At 38.0% G+C, this 21,410-nt stretch overlaps 4 protein-coding genes across 4 annotated transcripts in view; 2 read left to right on the top strand and 2 right to left on the bottom strand.

Annotated features, from left to right (window-relative positions):
- The window catches only part of igl (IQ calmodulin-binding domain containing protein igloo), a 38,158-nt gene extending 30,642 nt beyond the window's left edge, over positions 1-7,516 (bottom strand). The window contains exon 1 of the mRNA XM_086827051.1: positions 6,626-7,516. Coding sequence (XP_086683177.1) covers positions 6,626-6,920 — 295 coding nt within the window. The 5' untranslated portion in view covers positions 6,921-7,516. The remainder of the gene's footprint in view (positions 1-6,625) is intronic.
- LOC110177681 (U6 small nuclear RNA (adenine-(43)-N(6))-methyltransferase) overlaps positions 1-18,401 on the bottom strand; it is a 40,045-nt gene extending 21,644 nt beyond the window's left edge. Inside the window, exons 1-4 of the mRNA XM_020944502.2 lie at positions 18,174-18,401; positions 17,904-18,114; positions 17,439-17,850; positions 17,129-17,330 (exon numbers count right to left, since the gene is read on the bottom strand). Of these exons, the coding sequence (XP_020800161.2) occupies positions 17,147-17,330; positions 17,439-17,850; positions 17,904-18,114; positions 18,174-18,296 (930 nt within the window). The 5' untranslated portion in view covers positions 18,297-18,401 and the 3' untranslated portion in view covers positions 17,129-17,146. The remainder of the gene's footprint in view (positions 1-17,128; positions 17,331-17,438; positions 17,851-17,903; positions 18,115-18,173) is intronic.
- Positions 17,949-20,501, top strand: LOC110177807 (uncharacterized). The gene is made up of 2 exons (XM_020944697.2): positions 17,949-18,055; positions 18,513-20,501. The coding sequence occupies exon 2, from the start codon at positions 18,526-18,528 to the stop codon at positions 20,425-20,427; it is 1,902 nt and encodes a 633-aa protein (XP_020800356.2). The 5' UTR covers positions 17,949-18,055; positions 18,513-18,525; the 3' UTR covers positions 20,428-20,501.
- A 44-nt stretch (positions 20,502-20,545) lies between these two features.
- On the top strand, positions 20,546-21,156 carry Polr2K (DNA-directed RNA polymerases I, II, and III subunit Rpb12). Its single transcript, XM_086827053.1, has 2 exons — positions 20,546-20,719; positions 20,862-21,156. Exons 1-2 carry the CDS (start codon positions 20,662-20,664, stop codon positions 20,960-20,962), a joined length of 159 nt encoding a protein of 52 aa, XP_086683179.1. The 5' UTR covers positions 20,546-20,661; the 3' UTR covers positions 20,963-21,156.
- The last annotated feature ends 254 nt before the right edge of the window (positions 21,157-21,410 follow it).

The following is a 21,410-nucleotide window of genomic DNA, read 5'->3' as shown; positions in this document are numbered from 1 at the left end:
TGATGGTAGTATATAGCAGGGGGCACTGTCTGGCATTGGCTTTGTGCAATTAGCCCTTATGTTGTGTGCTCTTGATTAGTAGAAACACACGCCAGTACGCTATATACTCAATTCCAAAAAGTGGAGCAGACATAGAAATATATTTTCGGTTCAGTAAGCGTGCTTGAAACTAGTTCTTTGAGGGGTAAGAACTTTGTTGAGTTTTATAAATAACTAACAACAGCCTATTTCCGGTATCCTTGGCCTAATAAGGAAATTTCATAAATAGGAAATCACTTGGAACAGTAGAGGGGTAAATAAGTCATTATCTTGGAATTATAGTCATTTTCCTGATTTTGATGAGTCAAGCTAAATAATAACAATCCAAATTTAGCTTCCATAAATTCAGCTTTAAAGATTTTTCATTCCAGCCCATAAAACACAATAACAAATAATCGTTTCCAATTATTCACAGCTAGCTGAGGGGATTCTTTCCCTGTTTTTGGTTTATTCAAAAGCCCCGATTTGCCTGTAATATATGTATCAGTAGCAAAAGCACAAAAATACAAATTATATGCGCATACATTTAAGTCCCGTGACAAAAGCCAGGACAATACGAGGGCGTTGTGTCAAACTCCACCGATAAGGATCATAAATAATGTGGGCATATCAATTGCTACATAATAAATTCATAAGCCAGTCCACAAAAAGTTGAAGTAAGCAAATTCTGGTGTACTTCCAAAGAGAAATTGAAAACGTCTTGGGTTTTATATAAAAAGTAGAGATTTATAAAGATAGGAAAGAAAAATGAATAGATAAGAGTTATAATAATATATATTTCAGATGTCAGAAATTATCTTAAAGGAAAAGGAGGATTTTTATATAGCAAGAAAATATTATAAGAATTTCTTATATTTTAAAGAAGATAAGGAAAATATATAGGAAAATGAATTATTATTATTATTAGGGTTTATTTTAAGAGATTAATATTCTTTCTTAGGAAATTCTTTAAATAAATATATTACAGGTATATTACAAATTAAAGACAACAAAACTAACAAAAAACACAAACCAAAAATCCACAAAAAACCATAAGGTAAATTAAACAAAAAATTACCTAGCTTAGGAAACCTTTAAATAAGACTCTCCTAAAGGGATTTCCAATAAGGAGAAGCCGCAGCTCAACTCCAATAAGCGAAATCCTTTCGCGGAACACATCCTCACATAAGAATGTCCTAAAATCCCAAGGGTAGCATCAACAGTCAATGCGGAAGCTGTACCATAAAAACACAGAGAGCAGTGACAATAATAACGAGGCAAACCTGAAGCGGAGAACGATGGATGGAAATATATTACACAGGGATCAAGTGCGGAAATAGGGTAGAGGAAAATGGAGCAAAACGGGAAAGTATCCCGTACACCGGAAGCAGCTGCCATCCTCCCCTTTAACAAATGTCAATTTATCATTTCCGTTGCGGAGGCGCCGCAAATTGCAGAGCTTAGAAAATGCTTTGCGCGCCTGTTTTAAAAAGGCATTTTAACAGGGCAGACACGCAGACATTAGGCCCGCTCGCACACATCACCACCACAGCCACATAAATGGGGCACTAATGGCACACAAACACACATATATACACACCCTTTCTCTTATGCAGAATTTCTACATTTCTTTCTTGGCGCCAGCATTCTTCTTCACACAGATATTAAATATCATTCGGGCACGCATTTCTGGCATTTGTCCGACGCTTTAATGCCACCCCAGTGTCCAATTTTATGCATTTCTTTCGTGTAAATATGCCAGGAACCCTTCCCCTCGTTTCCCCCTCTTATTATTCATATTTGTGGGCAAGGCCATTGCCAAAAAAAAAGTGTATTTTTAGGCCAGGACCTCCTTGGCTGGTCTCTTTGCTGCGCCAAATTGAAATTAATGCGTTGGTCCAACGTGGCGGATACGTGTTATTGGTACGGCTCACTTCCCAAGCGAAATGGACTGTGAACGTTCTGCTAAATTTGAATTTTAATGCCCTTTTTGCCTGGTAAAATTTAACGACTCTCGATATCTTGGCGTGAAAATATTTTATAGTTATTGATTTTATTAGAGGCATGAGGGAATATGAATATATTTCAGCATAAAATAAAGAGGTTTGTATTTGTAATAGCCATAAACCCTTTAAAAATCTAAAAAAAAAATATTAATAGGCTAACTTATTTTGATATATTTCCATAATACTATTTTGTGCCTAGAATAACAAACAGAAAACCTAAACAATTTATGAATATTCATATACAAATTCTATGCTAATTTTATTCACTTAATATTAAGTGAAATAATTTGTTTATTCCGCTTGGCTAATTGAATCCCTGTTAACCCCTCTTGTACAGACCTTTTTGGCCAACGCCTAGCCCTAGTCCTGGCTTATCGACAGGACACAGCCCAGGACACACCCCGTTGAAGGTATTGTGCTAATTAGACCGACAACGGCCACGCACAGCAACATCATCATGAAAGTGACCAGGCACTCCCTATATTTGAAGGAGAAGGGCACAAGTGTAAACAGAATACGTGTTTCCTTGGTAAATCATTTGGCCAATAAATCAAATTGACTGTTCCTGTTCCCTGGAACGAACGAACAAACACCTTATTTGCTCTCAATTAGCTGAACATTAACAGGACATTTCTGACAGCCAGAGCCACGCCTTTTGCAAGGAGAATTGAAAACGCTTCAAGAATCGTTAACAAAAAAATTTAATTAAAATTATGCAAATTTCAACATTAAACTGAGAGAAACGATATAAAGCTTATGTCGCAGAATGTCCTTAAAGGCACCCGCAGTCTTTCTTAAGCTGCCGCTAATGCTGCAAGTCTTTGTGCGAGGAAAATCGGATTTTTATACTCTAATCGTACAGGGAATGTGGGAAATTGTCAGGGCTTTTAGATATAGAAGGACTAAATTTTGTATTATATAAATTTTTATTAAATTTAGACATTTTCCTTTAGTAGTACATATGTTTAAATAAATATTCTAAGACATGAAGTGTCTAAAAGTGCATTATAATATTTAAAATCCTTAAAAGTCTTCAGTAAACTTTATCTCAACAACTTACAACTTTGATTTAAGTATTTAAAATATATTCCCCATTTGCTTTGTCAACATTTTCCGCACTCAAGTTCCTTAATATCCTTTAAAGAGCTTCTCAGAGCAGTCATTACTTTACTTGACATGTCTTAACTAATTGATATTAATTAATTCATTAGAAAATACAATAATAATAACTTCCAACTTTGATATTAACATTTAAGCTCTTCCTCCTCATTGATTTCCCTTTAATTTTCCTCTCCTCAACTCCTTGATTATCCTTTAAAGAGCATCTTAGAGTAGGCTTTATCCCTATTTCCTCCTCTAGTATGTGTGTGCGTCGAGTTTAATTGCTTGTCTCTTGAAAGAGCTGAACTCAAACACACTGGCTGGGACTTATTTGCATTTCACATTAGGCAAAGGCATCCGAAAAGGAGCTTTGCCAGGACTTAGCATGTTCCTCTCGCTCCTCGCTCCTCGCTCCTCGCTCCTCGCTCCTCGCTCCTCTCTCCTTTTGTTTGTTTAGGCTTATACTTTGCATGAGTTGACATCTTTATTGGCAATTTATGTCCCCTCCCCGTACTCTGTTCCTGTTCCGGCACATTTCCGCAATTCGCAGGTAATTTCGACAGGGCGTGGCCAGTACATAACGAAATGAAATGGGCCCAGTCATCACCATTTCTTAATTAGTTGACAGGCCGCAAAAAGTGTGTGTGCCTTACCATTTCCGTTTCCGCCTTAGCTAAGCCATCAACGGATTTATGTTTTTAATTTATTTTTACTTACACAGCCGGGAATGAAATCGTAAAGCAGAAGGAATTGAAATACAGCCTACGTGTTTGTAATACCAAAATCGTTAGCGTAACGAAGCGGCTGTTTTATGCTTGATTTCGGCTCCATCCCGCTTTTCCTTTTAGTTTTCTTTTTATGTTGCAGGCTTCCTTTATGCTCTGCCCTGAGGAAAAATCAAAAAAGTTTGAAGAGAAATGGCCTAAACTTTATAGTGGGTAACTTTATGGCAGGCAAGACCAATTCAAAGAAACGAAAGACAAAGGAAGACAGCTGGTAAATATTTATGAAACGCTACAGACAAATTGAATATTGAATATTCAATATTGAACTGTTGTCTTTGGACTTCGAGAGCTCATTAAAGTTGGCAGAAAAGTTACCTTATCTCAGGGATATTTGCCCAAACTCACAAATTCAAAGCATTCACAAACTTATAATTAACTGAGTGAAACCTCATGCGAAAAATTTTACTCGGAAAAAAAGGAAAATGCGCAGCTGCTGCCAGGGATTACGTATATATATTTTGGGCCAAATTAAAATACCCCGAAAAAGGGAGCAAGAGGAGCAAAAGGAGTTCCCGTGAAATTACTAAGCAATAATCATAATTTGTGGCATTAACGGGGAATGAAATTTTGCTGGGTAACTTCACCACCAAACCCACTAACCATTGATAAAGTGTCGCTACACAATTTATCAGCGCTTTCCCTGCGGGAAAGCTCTGCCACGGAAGAGGGGAAAAGCGGTAGGGAAATGTGCGGAAAACGTCGGCTAAACAAACAGTGGCTGCTGCTGCACCTGCCACAGGGGAGGACGAACAAGCGCGTTGTGGTAATTTATGAGTCATTCTCTGGAAATGCTCTCTCTGTGTACGTTGGTTTTTCATATTTTCATTATTTTTTTGGAAAGAGAAAAAGAGTGCAGAGAAAAAGCAAATAAACCGCAGAAAAGTTGCCCCCAAAAAAAAAATATGAATTAAATGTTTGCGGCTCTTTTGCTTTCGCCAAAATGGCATTAAACGAACTTTGAGAACCAATTTTTTGGGGCTAAGTAAAAAGTTATTGAGGTTGTCGGTGGTAAAAATTAATAAGTGAGTAAATTGAAGATAATTTAAATAATTTTTTTATACTAAAATGTGGAATCGGAAGCTATAAATGGGCACTGGAATTTTAAAGGGGTTTTTATATAAAAATTTTTGAATATTCACTTTGAATGCTGAGAATTATTAAAGCTGCTTGGCTTTTATATTATCATTTTATATTGTTTGGTCTAAGTTACTTTTTGATTAATTTATTTTAGTTTTAATTCATTTATTAAACTTGTGTTTGTGTGAAAATTATTCTTTAAAAAGGAAATTATTTACTTGTTTCCCTACAAGAAAATGTAGCCGTCAAATCTATTTTTGTTTTTAGGTATTTGTTTGATTTATTTGTTTATTAAATAATTTATGTAACTTTAAGATCTATTAAAGTATGTTCTGCTACAAGAATCCCTTTCCTAAAGTTTATGCTTCCTTATAGAGTGTTGCTCTAATATTCCAGAAACTTGTAACAAAAATAAGACGATTCTCTGCTTTCTTTTACTTTATTTAAACTCCTCTTACTTCTTTTGTATTATTTATTACAGCACCTTAAAAATAAATTCCTTTTTAACAAGAGCAAATACTATTTGGATTTACTTTTACCCTTGCTACCATTTTGGTATTTAATAGTTCGCATTAAAGTCTTTAATGTCAACTCTAAGTAAACGTTATTATCATAGGTCGTAAAGTCGCCTTGTGCCCCCTGAAGCAGGCTATGGAATTTGTATTATGATATGGCCCATATCGCTGGCCATAAACATATACATTATTTACTATATAGTCCCGGGCCAGGCTTATTAGATAACATAAACAGAAGCCGTCGGAATCGCGTTGACGTGCATTAGGACTAAACTCTATGCCCGAGGCGAGTGGCCGGCAACGTGGCGGCTACTTAACCAAGTTAAGGATCTTGCACACAAATTTGCCATTGGCGGATATAAAAATGCTTGCGGGCGTACTGGCGCGTAATGGAGTGCAGTGTACACACACAAACACTATATATACTTATATATTTATATATATTTATAAGCGTGTTTGGTTAAACAATTCATATTTGCGACACCATTAAGCACACGGGCGCGGGAAATGTGAGGAAAATGGGGGAAAATGGGAAAAGTGCGAGCAAAATGGCAACAGCGATAACGATGTGCGCCCAGTGGTGTGTTGATACAGTAAACACACAGGATTGCCTTTCATTCGAACACAAAAACACTTGGGGAAAATAATGAATTATAAATGGAATAAAAATGGAATTAAAATGTAATTTGAATAGTGTTTTTTTAATGCTGAAGAATTAATATTTGGATGGCATTTAGATCTTGAAAAGTTGAGTTCAAAAAATTCTATGAAACCCGCTCTTTACGATTTAAATGAAGAGTTAATTTGTTAAAAGTATTGCAAAGCAAAAAATATTATAACGATTGAGTTAAGTTCAATTTCTAAAATAAATATTTTAAATCATTATTTGTAGGTCTCTATATATCAAATTGTAAATAAAATGATCATATAATATTATTTCATAAAAAGAAAAATACTTGATGAACTGCCTACAAAATGTTACCAATTTCTGTGGAGTTTCTAATCAATAAACAATACCCCCATTTCCCCCAGTGCATTCACACACACACACAGGCACACCGAAATGTCGAATAGGTGTTAATATGAATGTATTGGTTATCGAGAACTAAGCCCGTCGCCTCACCTTCATCCTCCTCGTCGTTGAGCTCCGTGATTGCCGCCTTGTCGCAGGGTCGGTCAATGCCATTTGTTGCTTCACTTCCACCGCCTCCATTACCTCCTCCGCCCCCGTTGGCCGTCTTCGCATCGCCATTGGATATAATTGAATTTGATTTGGCGTGATTTGTATGATTGTTCGAGGACTTGCAGGAGGAGTCCCCCTCCAAGGGTGGAGCACTCGGCTCTGGCTCCCCATTGCTGACCGCATCGATGGCGGCGCCATCCTTCGTCTTCAGCTCCTGGCTGGTATTGCAGCCCATTTTCTTGCGGATTTGCTTGAGGATTTGATGTAGGATTTGGTTTCTGGTTTAGGGTTTTGGTTTTTGGCGGGCCTTCCCTACTTCCAGTTGGCCTAGGTTACCTTTATTTTGTTTAATCAATCGCACACACACACACACACTCACGTCTCTCCAACTCACACACACTCGCGGTGGGTAAACTAGTTTATATACTTGTTGTTTTCTGGGCCAATTTGCACTGGAAACCGTTTCTGCTTAGGCATAAAAAGTTCTTTGTTTGTTTTTTTTAGAAAAATACGAGTTGTAGAAAAAGTCGGGCTTAGAAAAAAGGTGCACAACCACAGGTTACCAAAGCCAAAGACTTGGAACTCGGAACACGGAACCGGAAGCGGAAACCAGCTGAATCGAATCCCAGGAGCGCCAACTGACGACTGACTGACTGTCTCTGGCAGAAGCTCAGGCACAACTAACTCTGAATGAATGCCGGCGACGTGTCCTCGCTGCGGATGCCACAGACCCCGAATGCCCGACCGACCGACATCCCCATCCTGCAGGACCCCCCAAATTTCAGCCGGAGCTCAACAAGCAGCGAAGCCAACGCCAATGCCAGCCGGCAGTCAACGACACAGGACCCAGGGAAGCAGAGAGCCAGGACCTCAATAACAGAGAGAGAGAGAGAACGAGGAGAGAGAAGGCTCCAACTTGGGCTCTCTTTCGCAGGATTCACAGTGGGCTTGAAGCATGTGAGGAATGTGTATCGTAGGGAAAAGTCCTATTAAGTATATTGACACTATTATCGACCTAATCAGGAACATATTTTTAAATGGGATAAATCTAAATTTTAACTATCAGAAAATATAGCTTCCTATTTTATGTTGTGCATCGTAAATCAACAAACATATCCCCCTCATCCCACTTAAGCAAAATGTCATAAAATTAAGCATATTGAATTAATATATTTTTCTGTTCAATGTTTTATTTATTATTGATTAAGATTTTGATTGCAAATCGAAACACAAATAACTATCAACAATTATTGGCTTTTTTGCTTCGTATAATTACCAAAAAAAAACCCAAAATTCTAAACTTTAGATATTCCAAATCGATATTTTTATATACCTTTTTTTTTGGGTAAATCAAAGTTTTCCAAGTGTCATAACTAAGCCAAAAATGCATTAATTTCAATTCGGAAAACTTTTCTGGGCTAGTTTTTAAAAGGCTAACAAATCTACATATTCAGTTTTTAAATTTAAAAAAGTCATTTTTTTGTCAATTTTTTTCCACAATTTTAACCTCGTAAAAAAGGTTGAAAAAAGTAAAAAAAAATTTTTCTCTCGAACATAACTAGATCGATTCGGCTGTTCATGCTGATCAAGAATATATATGATTTATAGGGTCGGAAATGATTCCTTCACTGTGTTTAATGCTTTTGACTGAAATAATAATACCCTGCAAGGATATAGTTGATAATGTAGCAATTGTTATTTGAAACTATTGAAGTTGAAACAAGTATTAATTAAGGTTATTTAGTTTAAATTTACGTTTGCAGATATCATTAATACAAATTGCTGTATTACTTGAGATTAACATTAAGTAGTAGGGTCCATGGTAATTAGGGAAGTTAATTGGCATAACTAACTCTAGATTAAAGCCTTATTCCTCGTATAGCAAATACATACATAATATAATTATCATGGTTAAGACTTACCAGTTTTCCTTTTCCGTCATTGCTTAATTCCTTCCAGTGTGAAGATGTATTCTTGGTGATTTCAATAAAGTATGGATCCATCGATGGAAGCTTCTTGGTTGTCCAGATGTATTCCATGGGCCACGTCATATATTTGGGGTTTAATCACTAATCACTAATCACTAATCACAAATCACTAATTATTATCACTGCACTATCACTTTAGATGTTAACAGCGGGGAGGCCGCGGACCGACTGAGGCCAGAGCGGCATCTGTGGCTGTATTTATAGTCAGCGAGCAAAGAGAACTGAGAAAGTGAGTGCGAGCGAGCAAGTGATATTGATAGGGACAGGGAGAGAGAGATAGAGCGAAAGCGGTACGGTTAGAGAAAGAGAAAGAGAGTGAGAGTGAGCGGGAGGCAATGCAGCTGCATTCAGCTTCATAGCTGAGCTTCAAAACTGAGCGCCAAAAACTCGTTAAAAAGGACGGCCATGGCTAAATTTACTCGGCTGATCATGCTGAACAAGAATATATATGGATTATAGGGTCGGAAATGATTCCTTTACAGCATTTTATGCTTCTGGGTATAAAAATATCTATTAGTCAAATATTCTACAAATAATAACATATAATTTACTAATCGCTCTTCATTTTTGGTTTAAAATATTTTAAACTTCACTATCTAAATACCGTTAATTATTTATTTCATATTTAAATTTATGATAAAGTCTAATCAAAGTTTCTTTCTCCGCATTTAACTAGATTTCCTTCAGCGTGTTTTAAGAAATTAGTTGGTTACTATATTAAAATCATTTATATTATTTATTGTTTTCAAAATAAATGAAATCAACTTCATATTTTTAGCCCCTGGCCCCAATGTCCTGACACTGACCAAAGTCGAGAGCGGGCAAAAGAGAGAGGTTGGAGCCCAGAGAACCATTTTGAAGCCAGGCGGCAAGAGCAGCTGCCTCTGTTGTTGTTAGCCAACTTTGAGCTCTGGCTGCAAACGTTCCTTTTTTTTATTCGCAAATAAACAAACCGACAGAGCAGCAGCAGCAGCAATAGCAGCAGCAGCAGCAGGCTCTGTGGCAACTTAGGGGATCTGCGTGCCACAGAAGCCGTTGCGGTGGCAACAGAATTCGAAGAGCGCCAGCAGAAGCCAAAGGCAAAGGCAATGGCATCATCATCGTGGCTAAAACCCACACACACACACAACACACACTCTGAAACACACACTCGCAGTTGCGTGTAACCAGGCGTAAACAGCTGAATGAAAGCACAGCAAAGCAAATGCAAATAAAGGAAAAAAGTAAAGAGTATTACCAAGCTGAAAACCTGGCCCATAAAAATATCAATGAAAATGCTTTTTTTGTTGTTGTCCAAGGGCCGACGCTCCTTTGAGCCGATGATAGCAATTCATAAAAAGTTAGTAGCCTTTATCTTTGCATCCTTATTCCACCTCTCAGCTGTCATCTGACTTCCTTTTGCTGTCCTTTCTTTTCCTTTTTCTTTTCTCTTTTGTTGTCTCCTTTTTGCTCTACTTGGTATTTATTTTTGGGAGTTGCCTTTCCAACTTCTCTCTGTGTGAGTGAGCCAAATAAATTGGTTTATTTTCTCTCATTTTGGATTCATTTCTTAAAGCCAATTTCTCGGAGGCTGTGTGGCTCTTAAATATATTGAAACTATGAATTAAATGTACTACATATATTTTTATACAACTTTGGACAAGTCTTTTCCTGACTTTTAAAGTTGTCAAAGAACCAATTTAAATGTTTATAAAGATTTTAACGCTTTAAAGTTCTACGAACTTTGGTTTTTTAATTCTAAATATATTTAAATCTCTTAAAACCCCTATTTTATCCAAGTGTAAACTCCCTTCCCATTTCTCTAAAAGCAGTTCCATAATAATAATAAAGTCCAAGTGCGTTTAGTCCTAGTTGGGAGTGCAAGCCACGCATAATCATAAAGCCAGTGTCTCTGCATATGTAAACCATATAGCAATTTTAATCAAAAGTTTGCTCAGGTTTCAGTTTTCTCCACATTCACATTCAAATATATATATATACATTTATATAAGCCCACTACAGATGTCTGTGGCATATGCAAATGAGCTTCACATCGCCAAATGTGGCATCAAAAAGGACAGGCATCAAATAATAAAAAAGAAACCCAACTTCCTGTTTGTATGGCAACCTTTTTGTGTTTAAAAGTACAGAATTGTTATTAATTAAAAAGAGAACACTTTAAATTAAAACCATGGTTTCACTCAGAGCGACAAAAAAGCCAATTTGTACAACTTAATTGAATTGAAATGTAAAAATAAACTGAGGGCAGGGCTTTGGTTTAAAATGATATGAAATTGAATTACAATTGATAATTAATACAATAACCTTGCAGTAACATAAAAAAATGAAGCAGATTTTAATAAAAAAGCATTAAACAAACAGCTATTAGTTAAACCACAACATAATCCTAAATTATATACTGATTTTGTGGGTATAAAAACTGAAAAATTAATGAGAAACACCAGTTTTTCATTAGCCATTAACTTTTTCTACTTTAAGTGGTAGTTTTTAAACATTCATGAATTCTTTTGATATTTTAATGTATTTTTTAGTACTGAGAAGTTAATAAATGAAATTATATAAACTATTTTTATTTGGTTAGCCTTTTAAAGTCACTTATTAAAAGTCGTACTTATAAAATTTAAACAGAGAACTCTTCGCAAAAGCAGATTAAGATAAAGATTAAATACATTTCCCACTTCAAGTTGCTCAATTTAGTTTGTCTCTTAGCCTCTTTAAAATTTATTTACACAATTTCCACTGTCTTGAGCTAAAATACTCACAAAAAGGCCAACAATTAAGTGTGAAAAGCTGGCAGAGCCAGCTGCGGCTGTCCTGCCTCCAGTTCTTTTTCTATAGTTTTAAACTTGAGGACAAAAAAACAACCCAGAACCCGAGGAAAAACCCGTCCGCCTTGAGAGCATGAATTCGCACACTCTCACCCTCAAAAATGCCACGACAAACACATAGAGAACAGGACCAAAAAGGACAACATGGTGCGAAAATTCATGGGCGTAAAATTCCAAAAAGTCCCAAGGACCTCTTACAATGACAGAAACGCGCAGCGGGCAACACATAAACCCTTTCAGGGCCTCTGATAAAATGACTGACAACTCTCGAGAAGAGAGTCTTGGGCTTGGGCTTGGGCTTTGCGCATCATTTGCCGCCAGAAATGCCAGGTCATTATGTTGCCCAAAAAAAAGATATAAATAGCTTTGTTTTTAGATAAAATTGTTGGCTTTTCGATTCTCGACTCTCATCTTAGAGTAAAAATAAGAACAAACACACTTCAAGAAGGAAGGAAGAAAAAAACACGTATACGCCGCGTTGCCCTTTTGCTCTTCGAGAACCTTCCTCTCTGACTCCTCCGCCCCAGTCATTTGCCGCCTCCTTACTTCGGGTCTATTTTATTTATTTATTTTCCCCATTGCCTGACTTCTTCTTTCCCCTCCCCTGGGACACTTCTGCCAAATGGAAAGTTTTTCGCGTCCTTTTCAAGTCTCAAGTTCAGCGGTGCGCAACAATTTTCAGGTCTACTAGAAGATAGAAAGAATAACTGACAGTTTGCTTGGAGGATAAATTTAAAGCGAAAAATCTGTATGTGCTCTTGAGATATTCAGACTTTAGGGTTTTTTGCAAACAGAATTTCCAAGACGGAAACCGATTTGTAGTCGAGAAGAGACTCGGCCTCCTGCCTTAACTCCTCCATTTCCGTTTCCTCTACCGTTTTTTTCTCGTTGATTATTATTTGCTTTGGTTGCCACTTTTGTGCTGAGCAATTTATACGCATTTTTGCCTCATTATTCATTCGACTTTTCACCTTGACCTCCCCCCCTAGAGGCCTGAAAGTCCTAGGGTCCTGGACGTGTTTATCTCACATCTGAATATATCTGAATATCTGATGTCATTTTTGGCGACAGAAGCGTTTCTTTTGTCACCTTTTGTCGTTGATTTGTGGCAAACAGAGAAAGTCGCTAACGGTAATTGAATAAGTTCCACGACATGATATATGTTATGTAATGCCAGGATACTTTTTTTGTCCAAATATTTCCCTCCATTCTGTTCCTGTGACGCGGCTAATTAATCATACGCAACGTTGAAAAGGCGTCGAAATGAAATATCCATCGTACGTGTGATTTAATTAATTTGATTTAATTAATGATGTTAGAGAGATGTTCAAGATATTTATACAGAAGCCAATCCCAATGAAAATTATTTGACTTTTGCTTTGGGGGAGGGAAATCGGAATATTAATGGTTTTTGTGTATTTTTAAGATATTTATTAATTATGTTTAGGGAAATGTGGAAATAGCATTTTGAGAGAATATTTGCATATATGTTAACTGAACTTTGTTTTTGTTATTTAACAATATAACCTAACATATAACCTAATTTCCTTAATTTAAATTCACTTTATTTAACTGTCTAACAATGTAATCCTATTCTAAGGAATATTAACAACTAATTTTTAAATAAAACTTCCCACTTATCATAATGCGTTCCTCGCCTAAATATAAACCACACAAAAACCTAGGGTAAATAAAATTTACTCATCTAAATTTATAAATATTTATTGTATTTATTTATACGCTTTAAAAGGAGCCGTGCCTTGCTTATTGCATGGATGGCTGCATTCATATCCGATAACCCAGCTCTTGGCCATATGCCAAGCCAATATTAACCGGGGAATATGAGCAGACAATAGATGGCCAACGAGGATGAGGAGGAGGAGGTGGGTTAGCAATGGGTATCGGATCGGATTGGAGCGGAGCTCGGAGCTCTGGCAGACAAGCGGCAAACCAAAAAATGACAGTTCGGATGTCAGGACAGGAGTGGCGCTTGCTGTTGACTTTAAAATCACATTCAAGAGTTTCCCAGGGCAGGCACACTCAACCGGACTCGGGGTATATGTATAAGGAGTTCAATTACACGACTCCCTGTTGTAACTCCTTCTCCTCCTTCTGGTTGCATGCTTGCAACGAATGCCACGCCTATTGGCCCACACACCGCCCGCACAGCCATGTTTATTGAAAGGTTACATGAATGACACACACGCCACAAAAAGTGAAGCACACACACACACACAGACAGACATCGACCGCAGACACAGACACTAACACACAGAGAGGAGACAGGGGCGCATGCAGGTCCTTGGAGAAGGAGTTTTGGGATGTTTATTTGCGAATATTTTGTTTAAATTAAAGTTATAAAAGACTAGAGTTTACTTTGCAAAAAAGGTTAAATTTAAGGTTATTTATTAGTTACAAATTATATTAATCAAACTCTAGAATAAAGTTCAAATCTCTCAAAGGACCTTTGCACCATCAGGGATCTGTAGAATATTTATTAAAGATCATATAGGAACCCTTGTCTTGAAATTATGTATCATGAAAATCTCATAAAAATATCCTCTTTTTCCCTAATTACAACTAATAGGATTTCTCAATAATTTCAATTAATTAAAAACTCTACACCACCCCTCCTCCTGCCACGCCCCTGCACACACGCATTTGGTGCATTTGCATTGTCTGTTTTTAAACCCCTTTGATTCGTTCCTTTTTTTTTGGTTGCTTTTCATTGCATTAAGTGAATGTATCTGCATGCACAGGGCGACACGACAATAGCCCCGTATATTTAGAGGGTTTTATTTTTTCGAGAGGGAGAGAGGGGGAGGAAAATGGAGCTGCTGCTGCCTGCTGCCAATTGCAACAGACGCCGCCGTCTGGCAGCTCGTTACGTGCCATCACGAAGGGTCCTCCTATATGCTCCTGCCAACTCCCAAATGGATTTCTATGGCTTAAAGAGCTGTCCGCTTCGATTTAAATCTCAAAAAAACATTTTGCGTCAATTCATTGCCTACTTTTTGGGGCCCACGCGCTTCCTGTTTTTTTATATTGTCAGTGGTGGTTTAGCCCTGGGCTCAGGATCGTTTGATGGATGATTTTTGGCAATTGATTGATGTCCGAGTTTTATAAAGTTGACAGGGATTTCAGGTCGTATAGGAAACCACCAAGTAGTGGTCAATTTTTTTTTTATTTATTTGGGCTACATTAATGGGTTAATCGAAGGAGTAAGTCAACTTTTTTAAAAGGGTTTGTTTTGGATTTAATTTTGCAGAGATAAGGCAGTTCGGGATTTATAATTTAAAAGGTAAAATGTACAATAAGCTTCAAATTTCGGATTCTTTGAATATATATTTTAATATGTCAATTTTTTCTACAAATCAAAGTTTAAAAACCTCATAACTCAGCCAAAAATGAATTAATTTCCATTCGGAAAGCACACCTTTGTTAGTTTTAAGTAGGTTTATAAATCTGCATACTCAATGAAAAATCTGAAAATTTTAGAAATTTTATCAAATTTTTACAATTTGAATTATACAAAAGTTTGAAAAAAAAAATTTTTAAATTTTTTTCTGCCTGAGATGGCTAGATCGACTCGCCTTTTGATGCTGATCAAGAATATATATGGTTTATAGGGTCGGAAATGATTCCTTCACAGTTTTACAAGCTTTTTACCCTCCAAGGGTATAAAAATCTCCCATCAATAATACACTTATTTCCCTCCATGGACTCTAATCCCTTAATGGAGGCATTAAAAATGTATTACAAAACTCAATGCCATAGACACAAGTATTATTATTCGAAGTTATGGCAAAACATAAACTTATTTTCCAAACAATTTAACGACGCGGCGGCCACTAAAGAAGTCAAACTCGGATCTGTTTCGAATGGTTCTGGTTTTGTGGTGGGGTTTTTATGTCTTCAAACCCCACACACTCACTACGTGACCAGAGCGCGTTTTTAATTAACAATTACCACATCGGCAGGGACAAGCCCAGGACGAAGCACGTGTCGAATTCAGTGAGTCCTTGGGTGCCTAAAATTAAGATAATAGCTGGAAAAATAAGAGACTGAGCGGCCACGGGGGAGCCTTTTGGGCGTAATCAGTGGAAAGAGACAGAGACCCCAAAATCCTCAAAACATGAACGTAAAAAAAAACTGAAAAACAAAACCGACCGCACCTAGGACGCAACATGACGCAGCCGGGAGACCATATCCTTTCAGACTCAAAAACCAACGGCTTGCATTTTAATTACGTTGTTTTTTACACCTTAACGTGTTGAAATGCCATAAAAGACAACAACAAAAACAGCCACAAAAGCAGCAGCAACGACATCAACAAAAGGCCAACAGCAACGGCCAAGTCATGAAAAGGATCAAAAAGGCAAGCGAAAAGTAGAGCAAATATAGAAAAGGATGTGGTGAAAATGTTCGTATACTCTATGGGAAATTAATCGACGGATCTGTCATGAAGAAATATCATTTAATTCTGATCTAGGAATATGATATAATAACAATATAGGGTCGAAAATTGTACAATTTTTGAACATAGAAAAATATCCTTATATCAAACAAATTGTACAATAATCTATCTGATTTCGAAAATGTGTATATAGCAACGTTAGAATATATGTTTATATTTTTACCCTAACGTAAAATATAGTTAAAGCTCAGTTATAACACTATTTTCTATCATCCATGTTCTGGTTCTCAAAAAGGGTTTTTGATTTTGATTTAAAAATATTAAAATGGTATAAAAAAATTAATACAAAAGGTAAACAATAAGATTATGAATAATAATAATTATACGAATTTTAAATAGTTCATATGACCACTTCCAAAAGAGTATTCTTTGCCAAGTTGTGGGGGGTGGAAAACCGGAGCAAGCGTGCCTTGTGCGGCAATTAAAAGTTACTATTTGCGATGCCACATGGCGGAGGAGTAGCGTAGGAGCAGTGGAATAGCACGAATTCCCCAGGACAAAGGTGTGGAAATTCCGGTGTTGACCAGCGCAGAGCAACGACAACGACTTTTGCTTAGTCTGCGTGTTGGTCTCCATTTCGGTTGTTGCCATTTCTGATTCTGTTTGCTTTTATTCCGTGGAAAGTCCAAGTGTGTGGGTGGTCAGCTGTGGTCAATGATAGCAACGAAACGATAATTTCCGTTCGTGGACCTGGCTGGCTGGCTGGCGGGCGGTAAAGTGAGCATTGACATGCAAATTTCCATTTAGGGGAAAAGCTTTCTGACAGCCAGCACCAATCCAACCAAATGGAGTCGAAACTGGAAAGTTCTCCACCCCTTTGGAGGTGTGGGTTGAAGGTCAGAGTTTATTTGGTGCTGCAGCTGCAGCAGCTTAAGTTTATTTTTAAAACATGAGAAATCCCGCCCAGGTATTTACGCAGTTATAATACAAGGACATTAGGTGGGCAATCAAATCCTGCAGCTATATTTGCAGTTGAAAAGGGAGATACTGTGGGCGTTGTAAAATTGGAATATATATCTATCCTAAAAGCCGCTTATAACCTTGCCATATTGTTAATATCATTACCAAGTTCAAGAGAACTCATACTACCATTCAGCTCACTTAAAATCTACTTAAAGTAAGCACAATTCAAGAGCATAGGAGGACTCACCTGAATCGAAGAAGTAACTTAATTAGAAGTTGTTGTCGCCGCCTGGCTTAGAGGCTCTGAATGGTAGCTCCAGGCCACTGCCCATCGCGTGGTATGTCCCTGATGGAATTCCGTGGTGCTGACATTTGCCACCTGCCGCTCTTTCAAATAGTCCAGTATCTTGGGCACATTGGCCTTGACGCCCAGCATTGTGGTGAAGATGCTGCAACCAAGAACAACGGAAAACAGAAAACAGAGATCGGAAAACGTAGAGCAAGACTCAAGTTAAATGTAATTTCAACTAGTTGGACACTAATCAAGATTGACTCACCGTACGCGCTGCTGGTTTTCCAGGCTCTCGTCTATGATGCGCTGCACGAACTGCACTTCACCGCCCACGCAAGTGAGCTCCTCCTGGCTACCTGTTCTGACATTGTTGGGTGCAGGACGTCGCTCTGGATTTCTCGTATTGCCCCCAAAGGGATTGGGCAAGTTGGAGTCGAAAAAGGGTGGATTGCACAGGCAAAAATGGAAGTCAGTCTCCTGCTGCTTCTCCAGGAAATAGCTCTTGAATATAGAGTTCTTATCTGGTTGAGCAAAGACATCAATAAGGCCTTGCAGTTGGTTTCTTTTCACATTCTCTCGAGCATACTCGATGTTTAGGAGCTTCGATTCTAGGGCTAGCATGTGCCAACCGTTTTTCTTGGCTCCCAATAGAGAGTAAATGCAGGAGGAACCGCATCCTAAAAGAATAGTTATAAGTAAATCAGTAGGTATTATAATCTCAAAGACCTACCAATATCAATGCCTCTTATTTCCTCCAATTTCAGTGGTTCCATCAGATCTTCCAGCCACAGAATGTAGTTCAACCGCAGGGCCAACGTGGGCACCAGACTTCCAGGGGCAAAGTTAACATCTAAATCGAAGTATTCCTTTAGCAGCGTCTTGGTGAGTTCTCTCAGCGTCTTTTCATTGCGAAAATCCACAGACACTTTGCCAGTAAGCTCCTAATTAATGAATACGGAATTAAATTTAAGAAACTCCCAACAAAAGTAAGGCAACTTACCAATTGGCACACTTGCCGAAAGTCCTTGTACTTAATAGCCAGTTTGGTGTAGTCAGGCGGCTGGCGCAACACATTACGCGGATGCATGCCAAATTTCAACGCTTTTCCTTTTCTTTTAACCATTGTTTTTAATAAATTTCACAACTTTTAATAAAATGCCGCGAAAACCTAACAGCTGTTCAGCTCTAGAGTCTGGTCACTTTAAATGCGATGGCTCGATTAGTGATGGCACTTAATCGATTTCCCAATATACCAAATAAATACTAGGTTTTTAGGATTTTTATACTTTGTATTGTCTGGTCATACTGCCACTTGTTGATGTAATTTTTGTTTACAAAGTTTATTTTCTTTCATGTCTTGGCCCGGAAAATTGTTAATTATCTATGAAAACTTTACCAACGATCTGCCTCCTCTACAAATTGGCCAGAAACCAACAGGATGCCCCACACCCTGTGCCTGCAAGTGCAAATGCTGCCGAGGATTCAGCCAGAAATACGTGGCATTCAATGGGGAATCCGACGACCGCACTTCCTCTGCCGCTGCAGGCGACGATGTCCAGAAGATGATGCGGTTTCGCAGCTCTGACATGTTGCTGCTCCTGCAGGCTGCCCAGTTAAGGGATCATTTGTGGACCAATCAGTACTTTAAAGTGGATTTGGAGGAGGATTATGCTGCCATTACAAAGGAATTGGTTGTCCATGGAAGAGCGGTGCCCAAGGAAAAGCTGGCTAAGATCCTGGACACTGTCACCTCAGGCTACAGACGAGCGGTTAGTCAGCTATCCTCCACCGAAGCGCAAGGTGCCCTGCGTCCCAAAGAGGCAGCTCTCAACTTTCCCGGATTGCGCTGCTCCTGCTCGAAATGCGAGAATCTACCATGGCGCAAACTCCAGGATGTAGAAGAGCACCAGAAGGATCACCGATTTAGCGACAACTTTCACTGCAGGATCTGCTATCGCCGGTTTTACCTGCAGCACTCATTGACTGCTCATTTGATCAGGAGGATCGGCAGTAGAAGTCCCAGCTCCGAGGAACTAATGGAAAATGAGAGCTACAAAAGGTTGCTACAGGCTCAGAGGTCCAAGGAGCTAAAGGAACTAGAACAAGCACCTGTCCAAGTGGAAGATATAATGGTGCCAGTGCCGAACAACCTACGTCTGGATTACGAGGAGGAAAATAGATCCCCCATCCGGGAGCGTAAACGCTTTATGCACTCTCAGTGTCCACTTTGTGATCTTAAATACCGCTTTTCTTTTAGCCACCAGCTGCACTTTTTGAACAAACACAGAATGACTCAGCGAGATCCAGAGGCCTCCTTCTCCTGCTACAATTGCAATAGATCATTCCTCACAAGAAAGTCTTTAATCAATCATCAAAAGATCATTCGCAAGGCCTGTCATCTTCGCTATCGTCGCTTTAAGTGCCCCAAGTGCTGCTCAAAATTCCAATTGGCTTCAACACGAAACACCCATGTTACCAGGATTCATGACAGGAAGAAACTATGTCTTATTTGTCAAGTTCCCACTTTGGCAAGGTGCTGCAGTAATCACACGCCGAGGCAATGCCGAGAAGCTATTAAGAAACACAGCGAGAAATTTAGAGAGCTCCGAGGTCTAAAAACGAAGCCACAAGCACCCAATCCAATGTGTCATCATTGCAATCAAAGCTTTTCCAACTCGTTTTTACTCCGAGAACACTTAAATCGGAAGCATCTGAAGCAGAAAAACTTCACCTGTGAGATTTGTGGAACCACATTCTACAGCCAGGGAAAGATGCAAATCCATCGGAAGGCTGTGCATCTAATGCTGCATGTAACCCACTGTGAGATTTGTAACCTGACCATCAAAGCCAAGGATAATTATCTGCGGCATTGCAGGTCGAAAAGGCATCAGGATAACCTTCGTAAGATGGAAACGGAAAGGACTAAAATTAGAGAAACGGAAATTACCGAAAGTATTCAAAGCAATCAATTAAAGAAAGATCACAATGTAGAATCTCCAAAAACATGTTTAAGGAAGGAAGCCAAGACTGAATCCTTGGGAAAGCTGATGAAAAAGCCAATTAGGAAACTTTCCACAGCTCCTAGGGATCAAAAGCCTGTAGAGATCAACTTTTGTAATCCCTGTGGAATTTCTATAGTTGGAAGTATGATCAGACACTATAAAACGTCCAAACATAAAAATAACTTAATAAAATACAACGAAAAGAGAGAGAATAGGCGATTTATGAGAAGCTTAAGATTGAGCAATATTTAACATGTAATTTATTAAATTTTAATAAGTTGATTTAATAAAATTTTAAATAAATTAACAATAAATCAGTTTTAAAATTTGAATTTATCACATTTATAATATACCAAAAATCTAGTATTTATTTGTTGGGAGTATTTCCTATTGCTATTACCAACGGTCACTCTTAACGAAATTTCGGCAAAACAAAACACATTTCTTGTTATTTTTTCAAGTTTATTAACAAAAAACTTAGAAATAATGTCGGAAACTAGTTCAAAGGACAATGTGAAGACAGCAATGACATATATATGTGGCGGTAAGTTGACGGGAACAAGTACTTCAAGCGGAAAATGATTTTCCGCATACACGCACATGGCTGCTGAGAAAAAACCAACAACAAAGTTGTATAATTAAGGTTTACCTATTATAATTAATATAATTTTATTTATAACTTGTAGAATGTCATCACGAGAACGAGATGCGACCCAGGGATCCCATCCGTTGCCGCGAGTGCGGCTATCGAATCATGTACAAGAAGCGCACCAAGCGGCGTAAGTAAATCTGTCCCTGGGAGTCTCCAATGGCTGTCAAACTGTACTGATGAAATCTTTTGTTTTTGCTTTGCAGTTGTCGTCTTCGATGCCCGGTAAAATAACTCTTAAAACAATGGATATATGCGTCTAAAGTACATTTTTAAGAAACTAGTTTGTAGCTGAATATTTGTGCTTTAATAAAAAGCCTTTAATAACCCAACCAAGTTTGTTATCTTTGTGATTGAACGTAAATAAGTCCTTGGAGAGTTTTTGAGAGACAAGCTAGATCTAATTGCACAAAAACAACTCCAACACATTCTTAGAGATAAATATGCATAAAAACGCAAGCTTTTTGTTTTCAAGAGTTCTTCAACCATCACTATTACATTTCAATTTATTGAATTTTGTCTTTTGCTCTAGGAAATACAACAATTTAATGTCAAATTATTGTTGATCATAAAAGATAACCCCAAA

The sequence above is a fragment of the Drosophila serrata genome, unplaced genomic scaffold, assembly GCF_035046125.1.
Source record: "Drosophila serrata isolate PLE 108 unplaced genomic scaffold, ASM3504612v1 contig_165, whole genome shotgun sequence".
NCBI lineage: Eukaryota > Metazoa > Arthropoda > Insecta > Diptera > Drosophilidae > Drosophila > Drosophila serrata.
This window is presented reverse-complemented; position numbering and strand designations above follow the sequence as displayed.

Coding starts and splice junctions, on each gene's coding strand:
- Polr2K (XM_086827053.1), top strand. CDS start 20,662: ATGTCGGAAACTAGTTCAAAGGACAATGTGAAGACAGCAATGACATAT. Junction 20,720..20,861: donor AATGACATATATATGTGGCG/GTAAGTTGACGG, acceptor TATAACTTGTAG/AATGTCATCACGAGAACGAG.
- LOC110177807 (XM_020944697.2), top strand. CDS start 18,526: ATGTCTTGGCCCGGAAAATTGTTAATTATCTATGAAAACTTTACCAAC.